General features: G+C 43.7%; 1 protein-coding gene and 1 long non-coding RNA gene across 14 annotated transcripts in view; one reads left to right on the forward strand and one right to left on the reverse strand.

Moving 5' to 3' along the window:
* The window catches only part of LOC138761899 (uncharacterized), a 69,050-nt gene extending 62,276 nt beyond the window's left edge, over positions 1 to 6,774 (reverse strand). Inside the window, exon 1 of the long non-coding RNA XR_011356577.1 lies at positions 2,570 to 6,774. This is a non-coding gene — a long non-coding RNA (uncharacterized lncRNA). The remainder of the gene's footprint in view (positions 1 to 2,569) is intronic.
* Positions 1 to 24,323, forward strand: part of LOC138761898 (contactin-associated protein-like 5) — a 1,131,905-nt gene that overhangs the window by 518,879 nt on the left and 588,703 nt on the right. Inside the window, exon 1 of one of the 13 annotated variants that reach the window (XM_069934829.1) lies at positions 9,177 to 9,783. The exons of the other annotated variants lie outside the window; for them this stretch is intronic. Within the exon in view, the coding sequence (XP_069790930.1) occupies positions 9,483 to 9,783 (301 nt within the window). The 5' untranslated portion in view covers positions 9,177 to 9,482. Of the gene's footprint in view, positions 1 to 9,176; positions 9,784 to 24,323 lie in introns of those variants that run through there. 13 annotated transcript variants of the gene reach the window in all.

Raw genomic sequence — 24,323 nt, forward strand, 5'->3', positions numbered from 1 at the left:
TCATACCCAACAGCAGCAATAAAAATTAGCCCAATATTATATTTAAAATATTTTAATTATTAATAAATGAAAATATAACACCTCATCTAATTTATTCATATTTATCAAAACTTAACTAAATTTATTTTCAATTATCAAACTTAAACTCTAACTATGCAAGAATATATTTACGTGTGTGGAATACCGCAAGCCAATACATCTCAAGGCACAATTCTCAAAAGGCAGTTCAGTTTCAGAAATTCAGTGATGACATGTGGGCTTGAAATTAATGCAATACGCAGGCTTTAGATGGATCAGACTCGCAGGCCTTAGATGAAATTATCAGTTCATGAAGTGGGTGAAAGAGACCAGGGTGACAGAATGTTGATTAACTCAGAAAACCCTTCAGGAAAATGTCCTTTTTAGACGAATGCCAACCAAAACTTCCCTCTTCTTTGATGTAGGCAAGTGATGCTCACAAATCTTCCAAAATCCCTTTTGTGAATCAGCCGAACTCAAGTGACTCTCACTCTGGTCACCATCCAAGCGCAGTATTTCTTCTGCCACTAGAACCTTTTTCGTGGGCCAGTCAAAGTGGAGTGCAGTATTTCTTCTGTAAATAGAACCTTTTTTGTGGGCCAGTTGAAATGGAATGCAGTATTTCTTCTGCCACTAGAACCTTTTAATGTGAGTCAGTCGAAGTGGATTACAGTATTTCTTCTACCACTAGAACCCTTTTCGTGGGTCAGTCGAAGTGGTCTTCTCATCCCTCAATACTAACAGGAGGAAATTTAACATTTTGTCTATAACCATACAAAGAGGCCAAGTGGATTTTTTAATCCCACAAAGGAGGCGAAAGAGCTCTTTACTCTTGTGCTGCCTTCTTAAAATGGACTCGTGAGAAAAATGTGTATTCAGTCTTAAACTGTTAGTCACATGTTCTCTGCTCTTGGGTTTTAGGGACACTGCCTTGCTTCTCTTCAATGTATCCACTTTCAGAACTTGATGTCTTCAGCCTGCCAGCTCAGTTTCACAGATACTTGAAAACCTGCCAGCTTTTGTTAAATCTGTTCTCTTAAAGTAGCAGTCCCACACAAACAAAATGAACTGAAAAATGTAATGTCCGTCACAGTGGGAAAGAATTACAGTCCAGGATCCTTCTACTAGACATCAAGGGACTGGGTTGGGTGGGGAAGTGCCTCAAGGATCTGCTAGAGTGGCAAAGGTGCCACATGGAATGAAGTGTTAACACAAAGTACAGAACCTGAATGTACATTTTAAACAATAAAAATGTACATTTTAAACAATAAAAATGTATTCAGCAAAATGGAGGAATTGACCCAGGGCTTGCATTCATGCTGTAAAACTTCATGACTGCATAGTTCCCTCACACAAATGATTCTCTGACCAGGGAAGCAGTTGAGGCTACTTCATTAAACTTATTTAAGGTTCAGTTAGATAGATATTTACATAAAAAAATAAATTAAGGGATATAGGGAAAAGGCATGTAGTGGAGTTGAGTCAACGCTCAAGTCAGCCATAATCATATTGAATGGTGGAGCAGGCTCGACGGGCAGGATGGCCAACTCCTGCTCCTATTTCTTTTCTTATCTTATTTGTGTTTTCAAAAAAAAGTGGAACACTTTTGGAATTGCACACTTTGTTCATCATCCATGTATATTTTTGTTTGTAGGTCATTTTGACCGCAGTGTGATTGAAAACATAGAAATCTAGAAAGAAGAGGCCACTCACTCTTCGAGCCATCTCTGACATTTAATACAGTTATGACTGATCATTTATCTTGATGCCATATACCTTTTTCCTCCTCTTACCCCATCTCCCCATGCCCTTTCTGTCTAGAAATCCACCTCGATATAGCTTCCGCACCCCAGTGATGCAGAAAATTTCACGTCCTCACAACCTCAAAAGAAATTTTTCCTCAAACTATCTTAATCCATCATCTAAAATTATTCATCTGGTTTCGGAGTCAAGAGAAACCTTCTCCTTTCATCCAGCCCATCAAGCCCTGTAATTCAGGGAATGCATGACTGGCAATTGGATTCAATCCTCACATGAAGGTCTAACAGCTCAAGAATCACTCTGGTGATGCTTTTGTTGCAATCCCTATCTACCGAGTGTATTGTTTCTTAAGAACCTCTTCCGGTTGACAACAAATGTCAGCAGTTGATGTGTCTTTTTTCAAAAGCATTACTTCTACTCGAAGGTCCTTGTTGATGGGATTGGCATAGTTCAGTGTCATGTTGACACACACTGCTACTCCCTACATTTAGCACAGAGTGTTCCCGGCTTTTCAATGCAATGCTCGTCACCACCAGCTTATTGTGAGCGTGACAAGATTTCATTATTTTCATTTGGCATTTCAGAACACTGTTCCAATTTTTTTACCCAATATATTTTAATTCAGGAGCATAGTCAGATTACATACATGACATCGCATACAACCCTTATTCTTTTTATTCCCTGTTGGCATGGCAGAATTTCCACTAATTGGTCATGCTGTACACAGCATAAACATGTAAACAAACAACTTTAGTGATACTAACTGCAAAGCTCAAGAAACACAGCTTACCAGAGAAGTCAACCGCCAACTTTATTTTAAACAATCACACACCTCATAAAGGAGTGATGTCAGCGCACTTCATAAAGGGGAGTGATGCCAGAGCGCTTCATAAAGGGGAGTGATGTCGGTGTGCCTCATAGAGGGGAGTGATGTCAGCGTGCTTCATAAAGGGGAGTGATGTCAGCGCGTTTCATGAAAGGGAGTGATATCAGCACGGTTCATAAAGGGGAGTGATGTCAGCGCACTTCATAAAGGGGAGTGATGTCAGCGTGCTTCATAAAGGGGAGTGATGTCAGCGCGTTTCATGAAAGGGAGTGATATCAGCACGGTTCATAAAAGGGAGTGATGTCAGTGCACCTAACAAAGAGAAGTGAAGTTAAGGTGCTGCAGAGTCATTGTCTCTCTAGCAATATGCCAGCAGGGAAGCAACGTGCTCTGTCAACCCAAACGGATCTGCAAACACGGGCTTCTCCTGGGCAAAGAAGGGGAGCCCACACCATTCTGTGCCAGCCGCTCGGTGCGGCAATTCTGCCTGTCTAGCTGTGGGGCTGCTCGGACTACCATGTCAGCCATCCCCCCCCCTCAGAATCGTTGCACGGCTGTAATGTCACAACTTTTGGTATTTTAGGAGGACGTCCCCGGCACTTAGGAGGTGAGACATGCACAGGTTCAGCAATGTCCATGTCTGTCTTGTGTAAAAGTTCTGGTCGGCCACCAATGTCCATAAGTCCATTGTGCTGCAGCACTTTATAAAGCCCCTCCTAAGGTTGCTGCAGGAATGTAGCGTGGGATGGACATTGAACAAAGATGTAAGAAGTAGAATCGAGAGCAGCAGGAATGTGTGTAGGCAGTGATCCATAATGAGTTGCTGGAACCAGAACCAGGGATCCCATCTTGTTTCTTAGTTCTTGTAGTTCCTCTGTAACTGAGGATCTATCTTTGGCTGGAGAAGGAGTGATGTCTGCCGGTACCAGGAGTGGACCACTGTAAACTCATTCTGCTAAAGAAGTCTCCAGGCCATCCTTAGGTGCCCAACAGCACCCACGGTAACTCATCTGCCAAATGAGGCCCGTTAAGTCTTGCTCACAAGGCTGGTTTCAGATGCCGGTGGAAACATTCCACTAGCCCATTAGCCTGCTTGTGGTACGCCATAGTATGGTGTAATAGCATACCACAAAGTCTCACCAGATTGAAGTAAACTGAGTTCCCCTGTCAGAGGTTAGATGGACTGGTATTCTGAATCGATCAACCCAGGTCGAGAGAAAAGCCCAAGCACATGTTTCAGCCATGATGTCCATCAATGGTGTAGCTTCCAGCCAGTGCATTAAATGGTCAACCATTTGGTAGTATATACCGTTGACCTCTGGACATGGGTAGTGGGCCCACAATGACTAGGTTTACATGCTGAAACCTTTGAGTCACAGGTGGAAATTGTTGATGCAGTGCTCGGGTGTGCCGTTGGACCTTAGGTACCTGGCAGGAGAGGCATGTTTATGCCCAGTGAGTGACCTGCTTCCTTAAGCCATGCAAGGTATATTTTGATGACATAAGCTTGACGGTTGTGTGGACAGATGGATGGGACATGCAGTGAATGTGGTCTACCATGACAGTGGGATGATTGGTTGTGGGTGGCCGGTTGAAGTATCACAAAGTACGTTCATCTAGCTGGGGTCCAATGGAACATCGACTAAGAGCAGGTCCGTAATAGCTGTACGGAAAGCTTGTACCTCCTGGTCCTCTTGTTCGGCTATTGTGAGAGCCTAGAGATTCAGCCCTCCTGTAATTACATTAACCTTTGTCCTGAACAAGGCATCAGCTACAGCATTGCCTTTACCAGACAAATCTCGCACAACAGAAGTAAATTCAGAAATATAGGCTAGATGCCTCTGTTGATGTGCCAACCAGGGATCTGTAATCTTGGCAAGGACAAATGTTGGAAGCTTATGGTCAGTAAACACAGTAAAATGCCTGCCCTCGAGAAAATATGTGATGGCCAGATAAAGTGCTAACAACTCCTAGTCAAAAATGCTGAACTTTAATTAGGGCGGGCGTAGGTGGCAGCTGAAAAATGCCAGAGGTTGTCAGTGACTCCTGATTTTCTGTTCTTGGACCTTCTCCACAGTGATGTCTGATGCATCTGATGTGAGCGCAAGTGGGACGTGCATATGAGGGTGGGCCAACATAGTTACCTTTGAAAGTGCCTCTTTTGCTTTGTCAAATGCTTCTGTGGCCTTTGTAGTCCAGAGCAGTTTTTTAGGTTTGCTGGCGAGGATGTGGAACAAGGTTTTCATGATCCTGGCAGCTGCTGGGATGAACCTGTTATAAAAGTTAACCTTTCCCAGGAATTCTTGTAGCCCTTTAACTGTAGAGGGCTATGGGAAGGCATGAATGGCTGATACTTTGTCTGGAAGCAGGGTTGTGCCTGTGTTCAAAATCCTGTGTCTCAAAAAGTCACTTGTGTGTTTGCCAATTGTACACTTCACAAGGTTGATAGAAAGGCCAAATTCCTGAAGCCTCTGGAACAATTGTTGCACGTGTTGTCTGTGCTCTTGGCCACTAAGATGTCATTGAGATAGATGAAAAGGAAAGGCATATCCCTCGTGGTGGTGTTTATTAAATGTTGGAATGTCTGACCCACATGCTTAAGGCTGAAAGGCATCCTCAGAAACTCAAATAGACCAAATGGAGTAATAATGGCCATTTTAGGAATTGGCAAAATCTTGAATATGTGATATTCGGTACCTGTGAAATCTTGAATATGTGGTATTGAATACCTATCCGGCACAGTTGCACTGTTGAGGCGTCGATAATCTCCATAAGATCGTAGGCCTTCGGATGCTTTGGGCATCATGTGGAGTGGCGATGCCCAAGGACTATCGGACCTTCGGATGATGCCTGGTTCCTCCATAGTTTTGAACTCTCTTTTGGCCTGTAGTAGCTGTAGCTGGTCAGGGGGAAGTCTGCATGTAGGGGAGGGCCGGTGGTGGTTACGTAGTGCTGAACTCCATGATGCAGAGAGACTAAATAGAAATCTGGTGTAAGTAGTTCAGGAAACTCTGCTAATAAGTTCGCAAAATTATTGGTGGCGAGTGTTTGCTCATGTAGCAGTGTTGCCAGCTGACGACATGAGGAAAGTGGGCATGTGTGGAATGCAGTGGCATGGACCAAACGACACCCTTTCACATCTACCAACAAGTCGTGCCTTCAGGAAGTCTGCTCCAAAAATGGGCTGTCCTACGGCCGCTAGTGTGTAAGTCCAGCGGTAAGGTGTGTCGCCTTATACCAGTTGTATTGACCTGGCACCATAACTGTTAATCATAATCCCATTGGTGGCATGCAAGTTGGCTTGAGGCATCCAAGATTCCCGCTTGTAAGAGGATGGCGGGAAGACACTGAGTTGAGCTCCGGTGTTGACTAGCAGTTTGCATCCCATGCACTGATCAGTGGAATATAACAGGCCATCATGGGGGTTGGCATTGTCATTTCGCTGGAAGTCAACCACGTAACTGCACAGTGGTACACAGCAGCATGCATTCCTGTCCCAATTTCTGTGGTAGAAACACCACTCATTTTTCTCCAATGGCTTTTTCTTCCTCGGTAGCTTGTGGAGTGCCATAGAACTGGCTGCAGTACCCTGTGAAGTCACTCTGCCTCCCTCACCACTTCCCTTGGTTTGGAGAAGTCAGCAGAAGAGAGCAGCAGGGCAATTTCAAGAGGGAGTTGTTCCAAGAAGGAGGTCATGAACATTAAGCAATTGAAATTGCCATCTGCTATCACAAGCATTTCATTCATCAGTTCTGATGGCCTTCGGTCCCCCAAATCGTCGAGGTGGAGTAAGTGTGTGCCTCTTTCCAGTTTAGACATGCTGAAAGTCGTGAGGAGGTGTGCCTTAAAACCACTGCATTGATCCTCCTTGGGTGGGTTGTTGATAAAATAATCTACCTTGGCAGCAGAATCTTCATCTAATGAGATGACCACATTCCTAATGTGGAACTGAGCCTCAGCCTGCTGGAACCATGGACGTGGTCTGTGAGGCTAGAAGTTAGGCAGTTTCACTGCCACTGCATGCAGCGCAGAAGTGGCATTCATTCTGCAGGCTTTCTCACTATGCTTCAATGTTGGAGCTCAAAAGATGTTGAACACCTGTCAGAGTCACCAATTTAGTGGGACAAACTGCAGAGGTCAAGAAACACAGCTTATCAGAGAAGAGTCAACTACCAACTGTTTTTTATTTTAAACAATCGCGCGCCTCATAAAGGGGAGTGATGTCAGCACGCTCCATAAAGGGGAGTGATGTCAGCGCGCTTCATAAAGGGGAGTGATGTCAGCACACTCCATAAAGGGGAGTGATGTCAGCGCGCTTCATAAAGGGGAGTGATGTCAGCATGCTCCATAAAGGGGAGTGATGTCAGCGCGCTTCATAAAGGGGAGTGATGTCAGCATGCTCCATAAAGGGGAGTGATGTCAGCGTGCTCCATAAAGGGGAGTGATGTCAGCATGCTCCATAAAGGGGAGTGATGTCAGCGCGCTTCATAAAGGGGAGTGATGTCAGCATGCTCCATAAAGGGGAGTGATGTCAGCGTGCTCCATAAAGGGGAGTGATGTCAGCGCGCTTCATAAAGGGGAGTGATGTCAGCACGCTCCATAAAGGGGAGTGATGTCAGCGCGCTTCATAAAGGGGAGTGATGTCAGCACGCTCCATAAAGGGGAGTGATGTCAGCGCGCTTCATAAAGGGGAGTGATGTCAGCATGCTCCATAAAGGGGAGTGATGTCAGCGCGCTTCATAAAGGGGAGTGATGTCAGCACGCTCCATAAAGGGGAGTGATGTCAGCGCGCTTCATAAAGGGGAGTGATGTCAGCATGCTCCATAAAGGGGAGTGATGTCAGCGCGCTTCATAAAGGGGAGTGATGTCAGCATGCTCCATAAAGGGGAGTGATGTCAGCGCGCTTCATAAAGGGGAGTGATGTCAGCATGCTCCATAAAGGGGAGTGATGTCAGCAGCTTCATAAAGGGGAGTGATGTCAGCATGCTCCATAAAGGGGAGTGATGTCAGCAGCTTCATAAAGGGGAGTGATGTCAGCATGCTCCATAAAGGGGAGTGATGTCAGCGCGCTTCATAAAGGGGAGTGATGTCAGCATGCTCCATAAAGGGGAGTGATGTCAGCGCGCTTCATAAAGGGGAGTGATGTCAGCATGCTCCATAAAGGGGAGTGATGTCAGCGCGCTTCATAAAGGGGAGTGATGTCAGCATGCTCCATAAAGGGGAGTGATGTCAGCGCGCTTCATAAAGGGGAGTGATGTCAGCATGCTCCATAAAGGGGAGTGATGTCAGCGTGCTCCATAAAGGGGAGTGATGTCAGCGCGCTTCATAAAGGGGAGTGATGTCAGCATGCTCCATAAAGGGGAGTGATGTCAGCGTGCTCCATAAAGGGGAGTGATGTCAGCGCGCTTCATAAAAGGGAGTGATGTCAGCACGCTCCATAAAGGGGAGTGATGTCAGCGCGCTTCATAAAGGGGAGTGATGTCAGCATGCTCTATAAAGGGGAGTGATGTCAGCGCGCTTCATAAAGGGGAGTGATGTCAGCATGCTCCATAAAGGGGAGTGATGTCAGCGTGCTCCATAAAGGGGAGTGATGTCAGCGTGCTCCATAAAGGGGAGTGATGTCAGCGTGCTCCATAAAGTGGAGTAATGTCAGCGCGCTTCATGAAGGGGAGTAATGTAAGTGCGCTCCATAAAGGGGAGTGATGTCAACGCACCTCACAAAGAGAAGTGATGTCAGCATGCTCCATAAAGGGAAGTGATGTCAGCGCGCTCCATAAAGAGGAGTGATGTCAGCATGCTCCATAAAGGGGAGTGATGTAAGTGCGCTCCATAAAGGGGAGTGATCTCAGCGCACCTCACAAAGGGGAGTTATGTCAGCACGCTCCATAAAGGGGAGTGATGTCAGCAGCTTCATAAAGGGGAGTGATGTCAGCATGCTCCATAAAGGGGAGTGATGTCAGCGCGCTTCATAAAGGGGAGTGATGTCAGCATGCTCCATAAAGGGGAGTGATGTCAGCATGCTCCATAAAGGGGAGTAATGTAAGTGCGCTCCATAAAGGGGAGTGATCTCAGCGCACCTCACAAAGGAAAGTGATGTCAGCACGCTCCATAAAGGGGAGTGATGTCAGCACGCTCCATAAAAAGGAGTGATGTCAGCATGCTCCATAAAGGGGAGTGATGTCAGCATGCTCCATAAAGGGGAGTGATGTCAGCGTGCTCCATAAAGGGGAGTAATGTAAGTGCGCTCCAAAAAGGGGAGTGATCTCAGCGCACCTCACAAAGGGAAGTGATGTCAGCATGCTTCATAAAGGGAAGTGATGTCAGCACGCTCCATAAAGGGGAGTGATGTCAGCACGCTCCATAAAGAGGAGTGATGTCAGCATGCTCCATAAAGGGGAGTGATCTCAGCGCACCTCACAAAGGGGAGTGATGTCAGCATGCTCCATAAAAGGGAGTGATGTCAATGCGCTCCATAAAGGGGAGTGATGTAAGTGCGCTCCATAAAGGGGAGTGATCTCAGCGCACCTCACAAAGGGAAGTGATGTCAGCACGCTCCATAAAGGGGAGTGATGTCAGCACGCTCCATAAAGAGGAGTGATGTCAGCATGCTCCATAAAGGGGAGTGATGTCAGCATGCTCCATAAAGAGGAGTGATGTCAGCATGCTCCATAAAGGGGAGTAATGTAAGTGTGCTCCATAAAGGGGAGTGATCTCAGCGCACCTCACAAAGGGGAGTGATGTCAGCATGCTCCATAAAGGGGAGTGATGTCAATGCGCTCCATAAAGGGGAGTGATGTAAGTGCGCTCCATAAAGGGGAGTGATCTCAGCGCACCTCACAAAGGGAAGTGATGTCAGCATGCTTCATAAAGGGGAGTGATGTCAGAGTGCCTCACAAAGGGGAGTGAAGTTAATGTGCTGCAGAGTCATTGTCTCTCTGGCAACATGCCAGCAGGGAAACAATGTGCTCCGTCAACCCATGTGGATCTGCAAACATGGGCTTCTCTTGGGCAAAGAAGGGGAGCCCACACCATTCTGTGCTGGCCTCTCGGTGCGGCGATTCTGTCTGTCCGGCTGTGCGGCCGCTCGGTCCGCCACGCAATTAAATATGAACAGATATCAGATGTAAACAAACTGTACAATACAGAGAGAACAAAAAGAAAATCAATAAAGCGCACAAGTAAGTGTCCTTAAATGAGTTTTTGATTGAGTTTGTTGTTGAGGAGTCTGATGGTGGAGGGGGAGCAGCTGTTCCTGAACCTTATGATTTGAGTGTTCTAGCACCTCTACCTCTTTCCTGATGGCAGCAGCGAGAACAGAATGTGTGCTGGGTCGTGTGGGCCTTTGATGAATGCTGCTGTCTCCATGAACCAGTCAAAACATTTGGGCAATTTATCAAGCAAATATCAATCAATCCACATGATGACTTAAAGTGGGACTGTCCCATTAAAACAAAGTTTATTATCATCCCGATCAGAAAATACTTTTGCAGAAAATGAAACTGTTCTGCAATACAAAGCAAGGCCAAACTCCAAAACTGAGATGTGCAAACTTTAGTTCAAAAGACATAAGGAATCAATCTGTTAATCAAATTGACCATTGGGATAAGTTTGAGGGGCTGACTGGCCTCCTGTTCTTGCAATACTCCTGTTTGGTCCTGTTTTGCAATTACCTTGGCTGTTTCTGAGTTACATCAAGTCTGCCTCCTGTTACACTGCAGAAATCTGATAGACGTGGACTCTGGCACAATCTTATTAAAGCATAATTGAAAGGTAGTTGTTTATATCATCGCTGACAGAATCAAATATGTTCTTCAGTGAAGGTCGCAGAAAAATCAACTAATCCTCCTTATCAGTCTTAGTGCCAGTAACAAGGTGACAGAAAGCAAAGGATCTGGGATAAGCTACCTTTGTGTAATATAATGATCTGAACCCATGGAAGCCCAAGGGTGATAGTCTCTTGATGTGCAAAAACAAGGATAAGGCACGAGAAGACATATTTTCTTTTTCACTTCTTAAACTCACATTTTGGAGGGCAGTTCACTTTGGATCAGCACTGCAAAGCATTGTGTCAATGTTACCGGCACTTATCAAAATGCATGCTGTGGTTGGTGGCATACAAGGTTGTCCTCAGAGATTAATAGATCATCGAAGCAGGCCCTTTATTCCACTGAGTCCAAGCCAATCAACAAGCATCCATTTTTAATAAAGTGAAGCATAAAAGCTGCAGGTGCTGGAAACTTGAGCAAGCAAAGATCTGCTGGGGGAACTCGCCTTGTCAGATACCATCCACGGTCAGTAAACGTTTCAGGTCTGGGCCCTTTATCAAGGAGAGAGTATGATATTACATAGATAAAGGGAAAAAGAAGCTGGGAGAGGGACCCAAAGGTGATAGGATAGAAGGTGGGAGAGGTGCAGAGACACGTAGAAGGGGAAACCTTAATGAAGATGGTGGGGAGAGGGGAGATTATTTTTACAAGAATAGGAACAAAAGAGATGGAAATAGTACAGTACACAGAAGTGCTGGAGGAACTTAGCAGGTCATGCAGCATCCATAGGGAAGTGCTATTCATTCAATGTTTTGAAAATGAGCTCTTCCTCAGGAAGGAAACAGTGGAACCAGATGGTGTTACCTAAAATTAGAAAATATCAATGGTCATACCTCTGTAAAGTCAACCATTTCAACTCCCCCAAGCATTCCTAAGATGACATATTCATAAAATTATCTCCCCATCCCCTGCATCCAACATCCATGGCCACAAACAGACCTTGGTCCAACTTGGTCCAACTTGATCTACTGCATTAGATGTACTCGGAGTGGCCTCCTCTACATCAGTAAGACCAAACACAGATGGGGTTCATTCAACACCAGCACTCTGTTTGTGGGTCAAAACTTGAGCCATCAGAGAGCAGCATCAATTATCAAAGAACCACAGCACCCAGGCCATGCTCTGTTCTTACTGCTTCCATCAGGAAGCATAGAACTCATATCGTCAGGTTCAAAGATAATTACTATCACTCAATTATCAGACTTTTGAACAATAAAGAAATAACTATACTCATTTAGAGATTCATTTAATGACTCATAAGCTCATTATTTATTACAGAAAATTTATATTTACAACTGTATTTCCATTTTGTACACAGTTTAGAGTTACTGGTATAGAAATTGCTAAGCCCAGAGAAGTATGTAATGTCATGTACTGTACGTACTCTGACAATAAATTTGAACTTTTAACTTTAACTCCCCCAACCATTCCATGACATATCTGTCCATGGCCTCATCGTCATCCTCTTAGTGAAGCCAAATGTAGACTTGAACAACATATGATATTACTCCTGGACTGCCTTAAAACTAATGACAGAACTTTGATTTCCCTCATCTCAGCTAACTCCCTCCCTGATCTGATTCCAATGTTTCTATCTCTTCTTTACCTTCTTCTATTGTTAAAAAAAAACTGACCCCTCTCTCTAACTTTTTTTCACCCCATTTCTGAATGGTGTCTCCTTCTATTTGTCTTCCACCTCTAAGATCATAACATCATAAGTCATAGGAGCAGAATTGGGCTATTCAGCCCATCGGGTGTCTTCCTTTAGTACACCCAATGACCTGGCCTTCTAAGCGGGCACCCTTCAATTCTGAAATTGTGCTTTCTTGTCCTAGATTTTCTTATCATGGGAAACAACCTTTCTACATCTACTTTGTACCTGCCTTTCAGCATTCAGAATATTTCATTGAGGTCCCCCATCATTCTCTGAAATTCTGAGTACAGGCCAAGAGTTGTCAAACGCTTCTCATAAGATGACCCTTTCATTCTCAGAATCATCCTTGTAAACCTCCTCAGAACTCTTTCTGTCACCACATCTTTTCTTAAATGATAGAGTTTTTAAGAATTGTTCCCAATATTCTTGTAGTTCTGGACCCTTCCAAACCATATGAGTCAGAGAGGCGTCAAAAATTTTAAATTTGTCACAATAGTGGATCAACATCAGGATATTTTCAAGAATTATATAAACTAATGCTTAATTTATATATGACTTATATTCTGTATTGCTTTATAGAAAAGCTATATAATTAATTAATATCTAAACAATATATTCATGTAATATTTTTCTATCAAATTAATAAAAATATTTTTAAATAAAGAAAGGATTAAAGCAGATAAAATGGAAAAATGTTTAATGAAGGAAGGGCTAATTATGAAGGGATGAGACAAGAACTAGCGAGAGTAAAGTGGAAACATATTTTCAAGGTTGAATATGGAGGAAGTTTAGGGACCACTTGTATGGGGATCTGGATAGTTTGCCCCCACTAGGACAGGGAAAAGGGAAACGTGGTTGACAAAGCAGGTGAGATAGATAGTCAAGAGGAAGAAGGAAGCATACATTAGATATAAGAAGCAGAAATAGTGCTCATGAGAAATATATGATGGCCAGGAAGGACCTTAAGAAAGGACTTAGGAGTGTTTCAAAGGGGGCATGAGAAGGCCTTGGCGTTTTGTGCAAATTTGAAGAACAGAAGGGTGACGAGAACGAAGGTGGGGTCGCTAATGGATAAAGGAGGCAACATTTGTCCGCAGACAGAGAAGGTTGGGGAACTTGATCAGGATGAGGTCAGAATTGAACAGGCTTTTGTGCTGGACAATGTAGAGATTAAAGAAGAGGAAGTGTTGGATCTTCTTAAAAGCTTCAAGATTGATGTCCCCACAGCCAGATGCGATATACCCCAGGTTGCCGTGGGAAATGAGAGATGAGATAGCTGGGGAAGTAGCTATGGTCTTTGAATTATCTTTGGCTGCAAGGAAGGTGCTAAAGGATTGGAGAATGGCAAATGTAGTTCCCTTGTTTAAAAAAGGTAATATGGAAAATCCTGGGACTTATAGACTGGTGAGTCTTATGTCCAGTGGTGTGCAAACAATGGAGATGATTCTTAAATATAAGATCTAAGAGAACTTCGAGAAGTTCAGTTTACTCAAGGATAGTCAACATGGCTTTGTGAAGGGAAGATTGTGCCTCGTGACCCTAATTGAGATTTTTGAGGAGGTAACAAAAGAGTAGGGCAGTAGACATGGTCTATATGGATTGTAATAAGGGTTTTAACAAGGTCCCCAATGAGAGACTCATTCAGAAAGTCATGAGGCATGGGATCCATTGAATTTTGCCTATGTGGATAAAAAAAATCGGCTTGCAGGAAGAAAGCAGAGAGTAATAATAGAAGGGACGTATTTGGCCTGGAGGTCAGTGACCAGTGCAGTGCCACATGGATCTGTTCTGGAACCTCTGCTCTTTGTGATTTTTATAAATGACCAGGATGAAGAGATGGAAAGATGACATGAAGGTTAGAGGAGTTGAGGATAGAACTGGAGGTTGTTAAAGATCACTAGAGGATATAGACAGGAAGCAGAGTTGGGCAGAGAAGTGACAAGTGGAGTTCAATGTGGTGTTGCATTTTGAAAGGACAAACCAAAAGGATGAGTTCTGGGTTAATGGTCATTTACTTTTTCTTTCACCTTATAAACAATACTGACCAAAATACATACAGACATTTTTTCTCTTGAATATATACAGTGTCATTTTCTCCCCTTTTTCCCCCTTCCCTTCCCTCCCTCCCTCACCCCACCCCCCTTCACCATTAATTTAAAGTTCATTTACTTAAGGGGGTGGATGAACAATGGGACCTTGGCGTCCAAATCCATATATCCCTCAAGGTTGCCGTAAAGGTTGATAAGATAGTTAAGAAGGCCTATAGGATGCTTGGGCTTCTGTAATAGGGGGATTGAGTTCAAGAGTAGAGCAGTTGTGTTGCAACTCTATAAATCTCTGATGAGACCACATTATAGAAGGGATGTGTAAGCTGTGCAGAGGGTGCAGAGGAGATTTACTAAGATGTTTTCTGGATTGGAAAATGTCTTAAAGGACAAGGTTAGCAGAGCTGGGACTTTTCTCTTTAGAGTTTAGAAGGATGAGAGGAGAAATAATGGAGGTCTACAAGATTATAGAGGTTTAGATAGGGTGGAGAGCCAGTGCCTGTTTTCCAGGGCAGGAATAGCAAACACCAGAGGATATATGTACAAAGTGAAGAGAGGGAAGTTTAGAGCAGACGTCGGGTTAGTTGTTCATGCAAGAGAGTTGTGGGTGCCTGGAATACGTTTCTAGGGATGGTGGTGGAAGCTGAAACATTAGGGGCATTTAAGAGATTCTTAGACAGCCACATTGCTGGAGGAAAAATAGAGGATTACAAGGTAGGGAGGGTTTAACATTGAGGACTGAAGGGCCTGTACTGTGCTGTAGTGTTATATGTACTAATTAGGGCAGATTTGATAGAGGTATACAAAATTATGGGGGTAGATAAATAATAAATGCAAGCGGACATTTTCCACTGAGATTAAGTGAGATAAGAACTAGAGGGCATGGGTTAAGTGTGAAAGGAGAAATGTTTAAAGGGAATATTAGTGGGAACTTCTTCGCGCAGAGAGTGGTGGGACTGTGGAATGAATTGCCAGCTAAAGTGGTGATAGCAGCGTGAAATTCGACTTTTAACAAAAATTTGGATGGGTACAGGGATGGGAGGGTTATGGAGGGCTATAGTCCCATTTCAAGTCAATGGGACGAGGCCTAATAATAGTTCAGCACAGACCAGATGGGCTGATGGGATTGTTTCTGTCCTCTAGTGTTCTATGATTCTAAAACAAAACCATGCTGATTTGTCAGTATTTCTGAAGAAAGAGAGGAGTATTAACAATAAACCATGTGTCATATTATCAAGAAGGTATAAGCTACAAGGAGAGGCTGGACAAATTTGGGCTGTTTTCTTTTGAGCGACACAGACTGACGACAAGACTTGGAAGTTTATAAACTGATGAAAGGCGTTGAGAGGGTCAGAATTTTGTTTCCCAGGGTAAAAATATCACATGGTTTCAGATGAGGTTAGGAATTTTTATGGAAATAGGCAAGGCAAGTTTTTTTTTCACACCTTCAGTGGTAGATGCCTGGAATAGGCTGCCAGGAGTGGTACAGGAAGCAGGTACAATGGTAATGCTTAAAAGGCTGTGAGATGGAGGCATGGATGTACAGGGAATAGAGATAGATCATGGACCATGTTCAGAGAGAAGAGATTTAAGTTGCATTGTGTTCATTGTGGGCTGAATGGCCTGTCCTGGCACTATGTTCTGTTTGTGACTTGATTGTGGCTTCATTACCACTTTTCCACTATTTTCACATAATCAGCCATTGCCAAAAAATACATCTTCCTCAGTCTTGAATGTATTCAATGACTCTGCATCCATTGATTCAGCATTCTCCAGGAGAAGAAATTCCACCTCCGCTCAGTCAGAAATAGTGGATCCTTTTATCCAAAGGTGCACCCCATTAGTCTGGATTCACTTGCATGATTGGCCCTTTCCACTAATTGTAGGCTTTCTATCATTACAAGATTGTTCATTTAATTGCACTCAATGGACCCATTTGCAACTGTAGACTGCACTATGAGGAAATAAATATTGATTGGAAGGACCTGGATTCATTTCCTCTTGAGTGGAACGCAGAAAAGTTCTGGAGCAACTCAGCAGGTCACGCAGTGTCTTATCAGAAGTGAAGGGATATAACCATCATTTTGGTCCAGAGCATACCTTGACGAAGGGCCCAAAATGATGGTTATATCCCTTTGCTTCTGATAGACACTGCGTGACCTGCTGAGTTGCTCCAGCACATTTGTTTATTGCACAATAATCACAGCATCTGCAGACTTTCCTGTTTAACTCATTTCCCCTTGAGTGGAGGTGCTCTTCCTTCTAACCCTTCTTGCTTTCTTCTCACTCGTATCTGTGGCCACATTTTCTCTTTGTTCTTAAAATATATGCATTCCTTCAAATTAAGGATGATTCTTTCCATTCCATTTCTGTGGGTTTTGGTGACTGGTGAACTCGTTGCAAACACCATAGATTAAGCTATGGGAGGGAAAGGAGGTGCTTGGTATGACAGGTAGCTTCTTCCCGTCATTTATTCTGGGCACCTATGTGCATCTCATGCCTGGACATCAAGATTTTAGTGCCACCTTCATTGCTCCTTTTCTACCTGAACATAAATCCTTGAAGCGGCACGTTTAGCTCAACACCCTTACAGTGCCAGCGATCGGGACCGGGGTTCAAATCCCATGCTGTCTCTAAGGAATTTGGACCTTCTCCCCATGTCTGAGTGGGTTATTTCCAGGGGCTCCTTTCCTCCTACCATTCGAAACATAAGGTGGCTAGGTTAGTTGGGTGTCAATTGGGGAGAACGGACATGTTGGCCAAAATGGCTTGTTACCTTGCTCTATGCTTAAATGTAAATTTAAAGTCTTAGTATATAAGCCATTCAGCCCACTATGTTGTGCTGACCTGTATAAACCTATTCCGTGATCAGTCTTAAGCCATTTTCAGGTGGAATCGCCTGGAGAATGCAGCTCCGGAGCGGGCTCCGGGTGTCTACGAAAGGACGTTCAGGTGTCAGCGCTGAAGGAGGTGTTCTGCCACCTGAAAGGTCTGAAGTGGGGAGAGGGGCCGCAGAGCAAAAGCCGGCTCCTGAGTCTGGGCAGGGGCAGTTTTAAGCATCTGGAACATTGCGTTAATTTTTACTTGATGTTGTGGTTTCAAAGAAAGCTTTTACACTCCCATTTTTAAATTTATTGATAATGCTGAAAATTTGCTAGCCTTTAAATTGTAGAAATTCCCTCCTATCAGTGATCATTATTCTTGTTAGTCTGAACTGCATTAGTAGAATGACCTTATACAATACATCATCGTTCCTACAATCCACAGTCCCATTTCAAGTATACTCCTTCACAGCGACTAATGCCGGCCTGTGCAATGATATTAGTCCTGAGAGTTATAGCCATGGACTGCTCCATTTGGTTCACAACTGCTTTCAGGTCTCCCTGCTGCCTGACAGCTTGCCTCCCTGTGCCTGACAGCTCCCCTCCTCGCTAACTGAAGCAGGACTGCGGGGATGGGGCGGCTGGTGGGGGACTGCGGGGTTGGGGTGGCCAGCCCTGAAAATCCGGACTTATCAAAAGCTCTCACCTTTTAAATTTCGCGGGATATTGTGTGCATGCATAAGCACTACAGATGCACAGAGGCAACAAGCAACCACTTTATTTTTCTCAGAATGTTCATTTTGATAAATGAATCTCCTGTCTTTGCTGATGAATAAACTGTCACAATTCACATGTTCATCTCTTCTTTATTCCACCTTAAATTTAAATTTTAAAATTACTGCCCAAAAATCCAGAAAATCAGGACCAATCCTGAGCAGTCCAGATTTTCACAAGAAGTATCATAAACCATTTTGGTCCTTGGTTGGTAATTCAGCACCATCTCACAACCTCAAACTGCAACGAAAAAACAGGAGGAGCAATACGATCGCATCAGGTTCTTTTCCACTGCTGGAGCACCTTACTCAGCTGCAAAGCACCTGCACCTCGAGGGCGGAAACAATTTACAACAGCTCAAACAACTTCTCAGGGCAGGATGAGAAATCTCAATACTATGGCCACCCCAGCTCCGCAGTCCCCTGCCAGCCACCCCAGCCCCACAGTCCCCTGCCGGCGGTCCCAGCCCAGTCGTCCCACGTTGGGGGACTGTCAGGCAGCAGGGAGGGTAGGTGTCCGCAACAGGGAGGGTAGGTTTCGGCAGCAGGGAGGGTAGGTGTCCGCAACGGGGAGGGTGGCTATCAGTGGGTCGCCAGCTGAATGTCAACAGCCTGCCCGCTGCTAGGTACCTGAAAGCTGCTAGCATCTTTGCCTGAGTTGCTTTCAGGTGCAATGGGGGATTCTTGGAGCAGGATATTATACCTACAGGAGAAAGGTAAGGAAGGCAAACCTCCTGACCAGGTTCTCCACTTTCAGGTGGCTATCCGACAGTCTCATAGAAGTATAATAGGCTGCTTTACAGTAGGGTATTGTGGCCACCTGAAAGTGGCTTTAGCCTTCCTTCACTCATTGTTCATACCCCTCCCCTTCTGTTTTTCTTACAACCATGTACCTCTCAAGGAGACTTTTTAATGTCAACTTCAACCAGGTACCCACCACTCTGAAACAAAAAAACCTCCTCTGACACCTCCTGTAAAATTTCTTCCAATGACCTTAAACAGATTAGGTGCACCACACATCACTGAGGTCCAGAATGCACTCCATCTACTACCACCCACTGTCGTCTGTGGGTCAGCCAATTCTGAATCCACACTGCAAAGTTTCCATGGATCTCATGCCTCAGGATTTTCTGTATGAACCTGAATCAAATAGTGTGGTTTTGAGTGATATCCAGGCAAGTCAACCCAAAATACAATAACAAAAGCAAAGTGTAGTGTTACAGAGAAAATGCTTAGTTAAAACCATGCAAGAGCATAATTATTTTACAAAGGAAGATCTGTTCAACAGTCTGATAACAGTGGGTTAGAAGCTCTCCTTCAGAATGATGGTGTGTGTTTCATACTCATGTTATGTCCCTTCTGGGAGGGGAGAGAAGAGAGCAATACCAGAGTAGAATAGGTCCTTTAATGTGTTGGCTGCTTTCCCAAGGCATAGAAGGAGTAGAGACAATGTTGATGGACTGAAGTTAAAAAAAATAATATACAGATGCTGTGATTGTAGTTTAAAACAAATGTTGGAGAAACCCAGCAAGTCATTCAGTGTTCTTTATGTAGCAAAGTAAAGGGGAGGGGCAAGAGGAGGAGCTCAGACCCACAGGCAATAGGATAGAGATAGGTAGAAGAGGGAGGGCACAACAGAAAAGCATTGAGAAGGGATGTGGGGAGGGGATATCTCTGAATGGAGAGGGAAAGGGGTGGAGATCTGGAGAAGAGGAGGGAGAGGGATTCAGAAGAGAGGAAGACAAAGGAGTGGCTTAATAGAAACCAGAGAAGTCATTTTAATGCTATCTGCTTGGAGAGTGTCCAGAGAGAATATTAGGTGCTACTCCTCCAATTTATGGGTGGCTTTAGTTTGGCAGTGCATGATGCCATGGTCAAACATGTCAGAGTGGGGTGCAGAATTGAACTGGTTAGCTACTAAGAGATCCCTATTGCTGCGTACTCAGTGAAGGTGCTCAGCGAAGCGATCTCCCAGTCTACGTCTAGTCTGTTCCATGTGGAGAAGGCCACTGTGGGAGCATCAGATATGACCTCTCCCCCCACCACATTCACAAGTGAAGTGTTGCTTCACTTGGAAGGACTATTATTTAGGGCGTCGAATGGTGGTGAGGGGAGGTACACAGGCTAACAGGTGAGAAGTAACAGGAGGATACAGATGGGAGGGTAGACCAGGAAGAATCTGAGAAGTGAGAGGAGAAGAAGTCAGCATTAAGAATGATAATTGTTTGATAGAAGAAGAAAGGGAAAGTAATGGTGAGTTGGATGAAGGCAGACAGAGGGATAAAAGAAAGAGAAGGACTGGAGAGGGAGTTAACGGTTATCAATTAAGTCAATATTGATGCCGTTTTACCCTGAGACATGACATTGACATTGGTTCACTTATCCTGCCAGTGGATTAGGAGGATTTTAGTGCTTATACTTCTTCAATTCTCTGAAGAGCCTGCTGCAGGCATTCAAAATCTCAGAAGCACATAGGGATTATTGCCCAGTTAACCAAGATTGGAAATTTTCATTTTTAATCTTGCATGATAACTAATGGTCTTCTGATTTATCTTACATTCTTATCATTTCAATAACACAATTTTTATTCTTTACCAGCCCCATTTCATCTTTTGTGGATTGAACTCTTTTTTATTATCCTGGTTTGTTCGAATGTAGGCTGAGTTGTTTCGTATCAGAGACCTTCACACTAATTGCCTTGCATTCGGCTTCAGGGAGAAGGTCTCTTAGATGCACCAACCCTCCTTTGGCCACACTATCTATTAATTGGCATTCTGTCCTTAATTTACTTATTTCTTGTCCCATTCTTCATTAGCACATTCCTGATACATTTCAAATAATATACTTCGTCAGCACATACTCGCTCAATATAATGTTTTTGATCTGTCGCTGTTTATCTGACTGTTTCAAACAAAACTCTGCAATTTTAATTGGTGATCTGACCTTCACAGACTATAGATTCTAAACTCAGTCTTGTTTCAGCATATTCTTGCGAGTGAACATCAGTTTTTTAATGATCCAACCATCGTGTTTTGTGTCTTGATGCATCACGTTCCAGCTATCTAAAATAACCTTTTTAACAATATTCCAGAATATTGGAGAAGCACAGGAACAGCCCATGATGTCTGTAATAAACATGATGGCAAATTAAACTAAAAATCTGTTGTTTGCATGTGATCCATGACCTTCTGTTCCCTGCACATTCATAAGAACATAAGAAATAGGAGCAGGAGTCGACCATCTAGCCCTTCAAGCCTGCTCTGCCATTCAATGACATCATGGTGATCTGATTATTGACTCATCTCCACCTATATACCTTTTTCCATATCCTTTGATTCCCCTCCTATATAAAAGTCCATCCAAACATCTTAAATATATTTACTGAGGTCACCTCCATTGCTTCAATGGGCAGCGAATTCCATAGATTCACCACCCGCTGGGAAATGCAGTTCCTTCTCATCTCCATCCTAAATCTACTACCATGAATTATGAGGCTATATCCCCTATCTTATCTATGCCTTTGTAATTTTATGTTTCTATCAGATCTCCTCTCATTCTTCTAATTTCCAGTGATTATAGTCCCAGACGACTCAATCTCTCCACATAGGCTAAGCCCCTCATCTCCAGAATCAACTTGGTGAACCTCCTCTGCACCACCTGCAAACCCAGTACATCCTTCCTCAATTAAGGACACCACGCAGTACTCCAGATGTGGCCCCACCAGCATAACCTCACTACTCCTATATTAAATCCCTCTAGCAATGAAGGTCAACATTCCATTTGTCTTCTTAATAGCCTGTTGAACATGCAAACCAACTTTCTGCAATTCATGCACAAGCACTCCCAATTCCTTCTGCATGAAAACTTGTTATCAATACTCTGATTTTCTATTCTTCCTTTCAAAGTGGATGACCTCACATTCACCAACATTGTTCTCCATCTGCCAGACCCTTGCCCACTCATTTAACCATTTTATATATCTCTGCAGACACTTCATGTGTCTATTAAAATTCTTCCATTGTATCTGCTTCCACCACTACCCTTCAGAGCCTGCTCTAGGCAGCAACTATACTCAGTGCAAATATTTTACCCCCTCATTTTCCCTTGAAACCAAGCATTCTAGTGATGTAATTTAAGTAATTAAACCTTGCGATCTGAACTAGGTTGCATGTTATAACTGAGATGTACCCCTCTATCACCCTTGACTCCTGAAAAATGGTAATTCACACTCCCTGTTTAAAAGATTTTGCCCTGCATGTGATTTTAACTCCCTCAACTCTCATCTTAAACACATATCATCTGGCAAGTGACATTTTACCCTGGTAAAAAGATTCTGTCTACCTTAGTGATTCCCAAAGTGGGCTCTGCTGCTCCCTGGTGGCAGTGGAAAAATTCAAGGGGGCGATGAGCAGAAAGGGGGCAGTCAGGGGGCAATGAAGAAATAGGGGGGGAGCAAATCTATGCTTTTTGATGGCATGCTCTGGACAGGACACGCGCCACATTCACATCTGCAAGAGCCAAGGCTCCCGTAGGTTGATCCTCACCCCGATAGCCCACTCATCAAGCTCCCGACAGCTGCTCCTCATCCCAGCTGCCTGGCCATCAAGCTCCCTGCCACAGAAGAAAATATAGTTACAGTTGAGATGTCAATTTACCCTTTCATATTGTTAAATAAATTGGTTTATGAAAAGTTTTATTTGTGAAATACCTACACTTGTATATAGTGTTAGATTTGTTGTTGTTTAAAATTTGTGCTAGACCTAATACCAAGAAAGAGGTGTATGTTCAATGTATGTTTGGGGGGGTGGGGGTGGGCACTAGGGATGTGGCCTGGAGCCAAGTGGGTGGCAGCCCGATAAAGTTTGCGAGCCACTGTTTATCAAAGTTCATTGTTCACATTTATTGTCATGGTAGATACATGACATCACATACAATCATGAGATTATTTTTCTTGTGGGGCAGAATTACCATTAATTGGCAGTGACAAAAACTGTGCTCAAGAAGATACAGGTGGCATGGCTTGCATAGCAGTTCGCACAACTCCTTTATAGTGCCAGTGTTCAGGTCTTGGGTTCAAATCCTGTGTTGACTGTAAGGAGTTTGTACGATCTCCCCATGCCTACGTGGGATTTCCCCTGGGGCTCCGGTTTCCTCCCACCATTCGAAATGCACTGTGTAGGCTAATTGGGCGTAAATTAAGTGGCACGGACTCATGGGTCAAAATGGCCCGATACCATGCTGCCTATCTAATTTTTTTTAAATTACAAGTACATATGCATGTAAACAAATGAAGAGGTGTAAACAATCTGTGCAATACAAAAGAAAAAAAGTAAAAGTCCTTAAATGAGTCTCTAGTTGAATTTGTTGTTGAGAAATCTGATGGTGGAGAGGTAGCAGCTGTTCCTGAACCTAGTGGTGTGGCACCTATACCTATACCTATGGAGTTAAAAATAAGAGTGTGTATATGATACACATTAGATCGAGCCAGTGTACTCAGCCTTGAGATAATTCCATTACTGTGGTTTGGGTGAATGGTATTCAAACTCAGAATCAGAATCAAGTTCATTGTCATATACATGTGTCATGAAATTTGTTGTTTGATTTGGAGAAGTATTGTGCAAAATTTTAATAAAATTCAATTTGTAAATCAATATTTTAAAATAAATAATTAATGCAAACATTTTTTTAAAAAAGTGAATTAGTGTCTACAAGGTTATTGTCCATTCAGGAATCTGAGGCAGAAGGTAAGAAGCTGCTTTTGTAATGTTGGCTGTGTGTCTTCGGTCTCCAGTACCTCCTTCCTGATGATAGCAGTGAGAAAAGGGCATGGCCTGGGTGGTGAGTGTCCTCAATGATAGAGGCTACTTTCTTGCATATCCATGATGGAGTGGAGACTAATGTCCATGATGGTGCTAGCCAAATTTACAAACCTCCATACCAGACAGTCAGAATGCTCCCTGCGAGAGTCTCTGGTGACAGACCAAATCTCCTCAAACTTGAGCCTTCTTTATATTTGCATCAGCATCATGGCCCCAGGATAGATCTTCAGAGACATTGACACCCGCAAATTTGATTTTTTTTAATCCTTTCCGCTACTGACCCCTTGATGAGAACTGGTTTGTGTTCACCTGATTTCCCCTTTCTTAAGTTCACAATAATTTCTTTAGTTTTGCTAATATTGAATGCAAGATGGTTGTTGTGACACCACTCAACAACCTGATCTATCTCACTCTTGAACACTTCCTCATTGCTGACTGATTCCTTGATGTCATTGGCAGATTTGTAGATGGCATTTGGATTGATCCTAGCCACACAGTCATGGGTTTAGAGAGAGTAGAACAGTGGGCTAAACACGTATCCTTAAGCATGTGCCTGTGTTGATTGTCAATGAGGAGGAGATGTTGATACCAATCTACGCTAACTGTGGTGAAGGACCCAGTGACAGAGGGAGATACAGAAGCCCAGGTTTTGATGTTTGTGGAATCTTTTTCCTCTCCTTTAAATACTCTGCTGCCCTGCAACACTCTCCTTCAGCCTGACATGAATATCCCTGAGCTCTGATGAAGGCATTCAAGTCTATTATGAAAGGCAGATCCAA

The sequence above is a fragment of the Narcine bancroftii genome, chromosome 4 (genome assembly GCF_036971445.1).
Source record: "Narcine bancroftii isolate sNarBan1 chromosome 4, sNarBan1.hap1, whole genome shotgun sequence".
NCBI lineage: Eukaryota > Metazoa > Chordata > Chondrichthyes > Torpediniformes > Narcinidae > Narcine > Narcine bancroftii.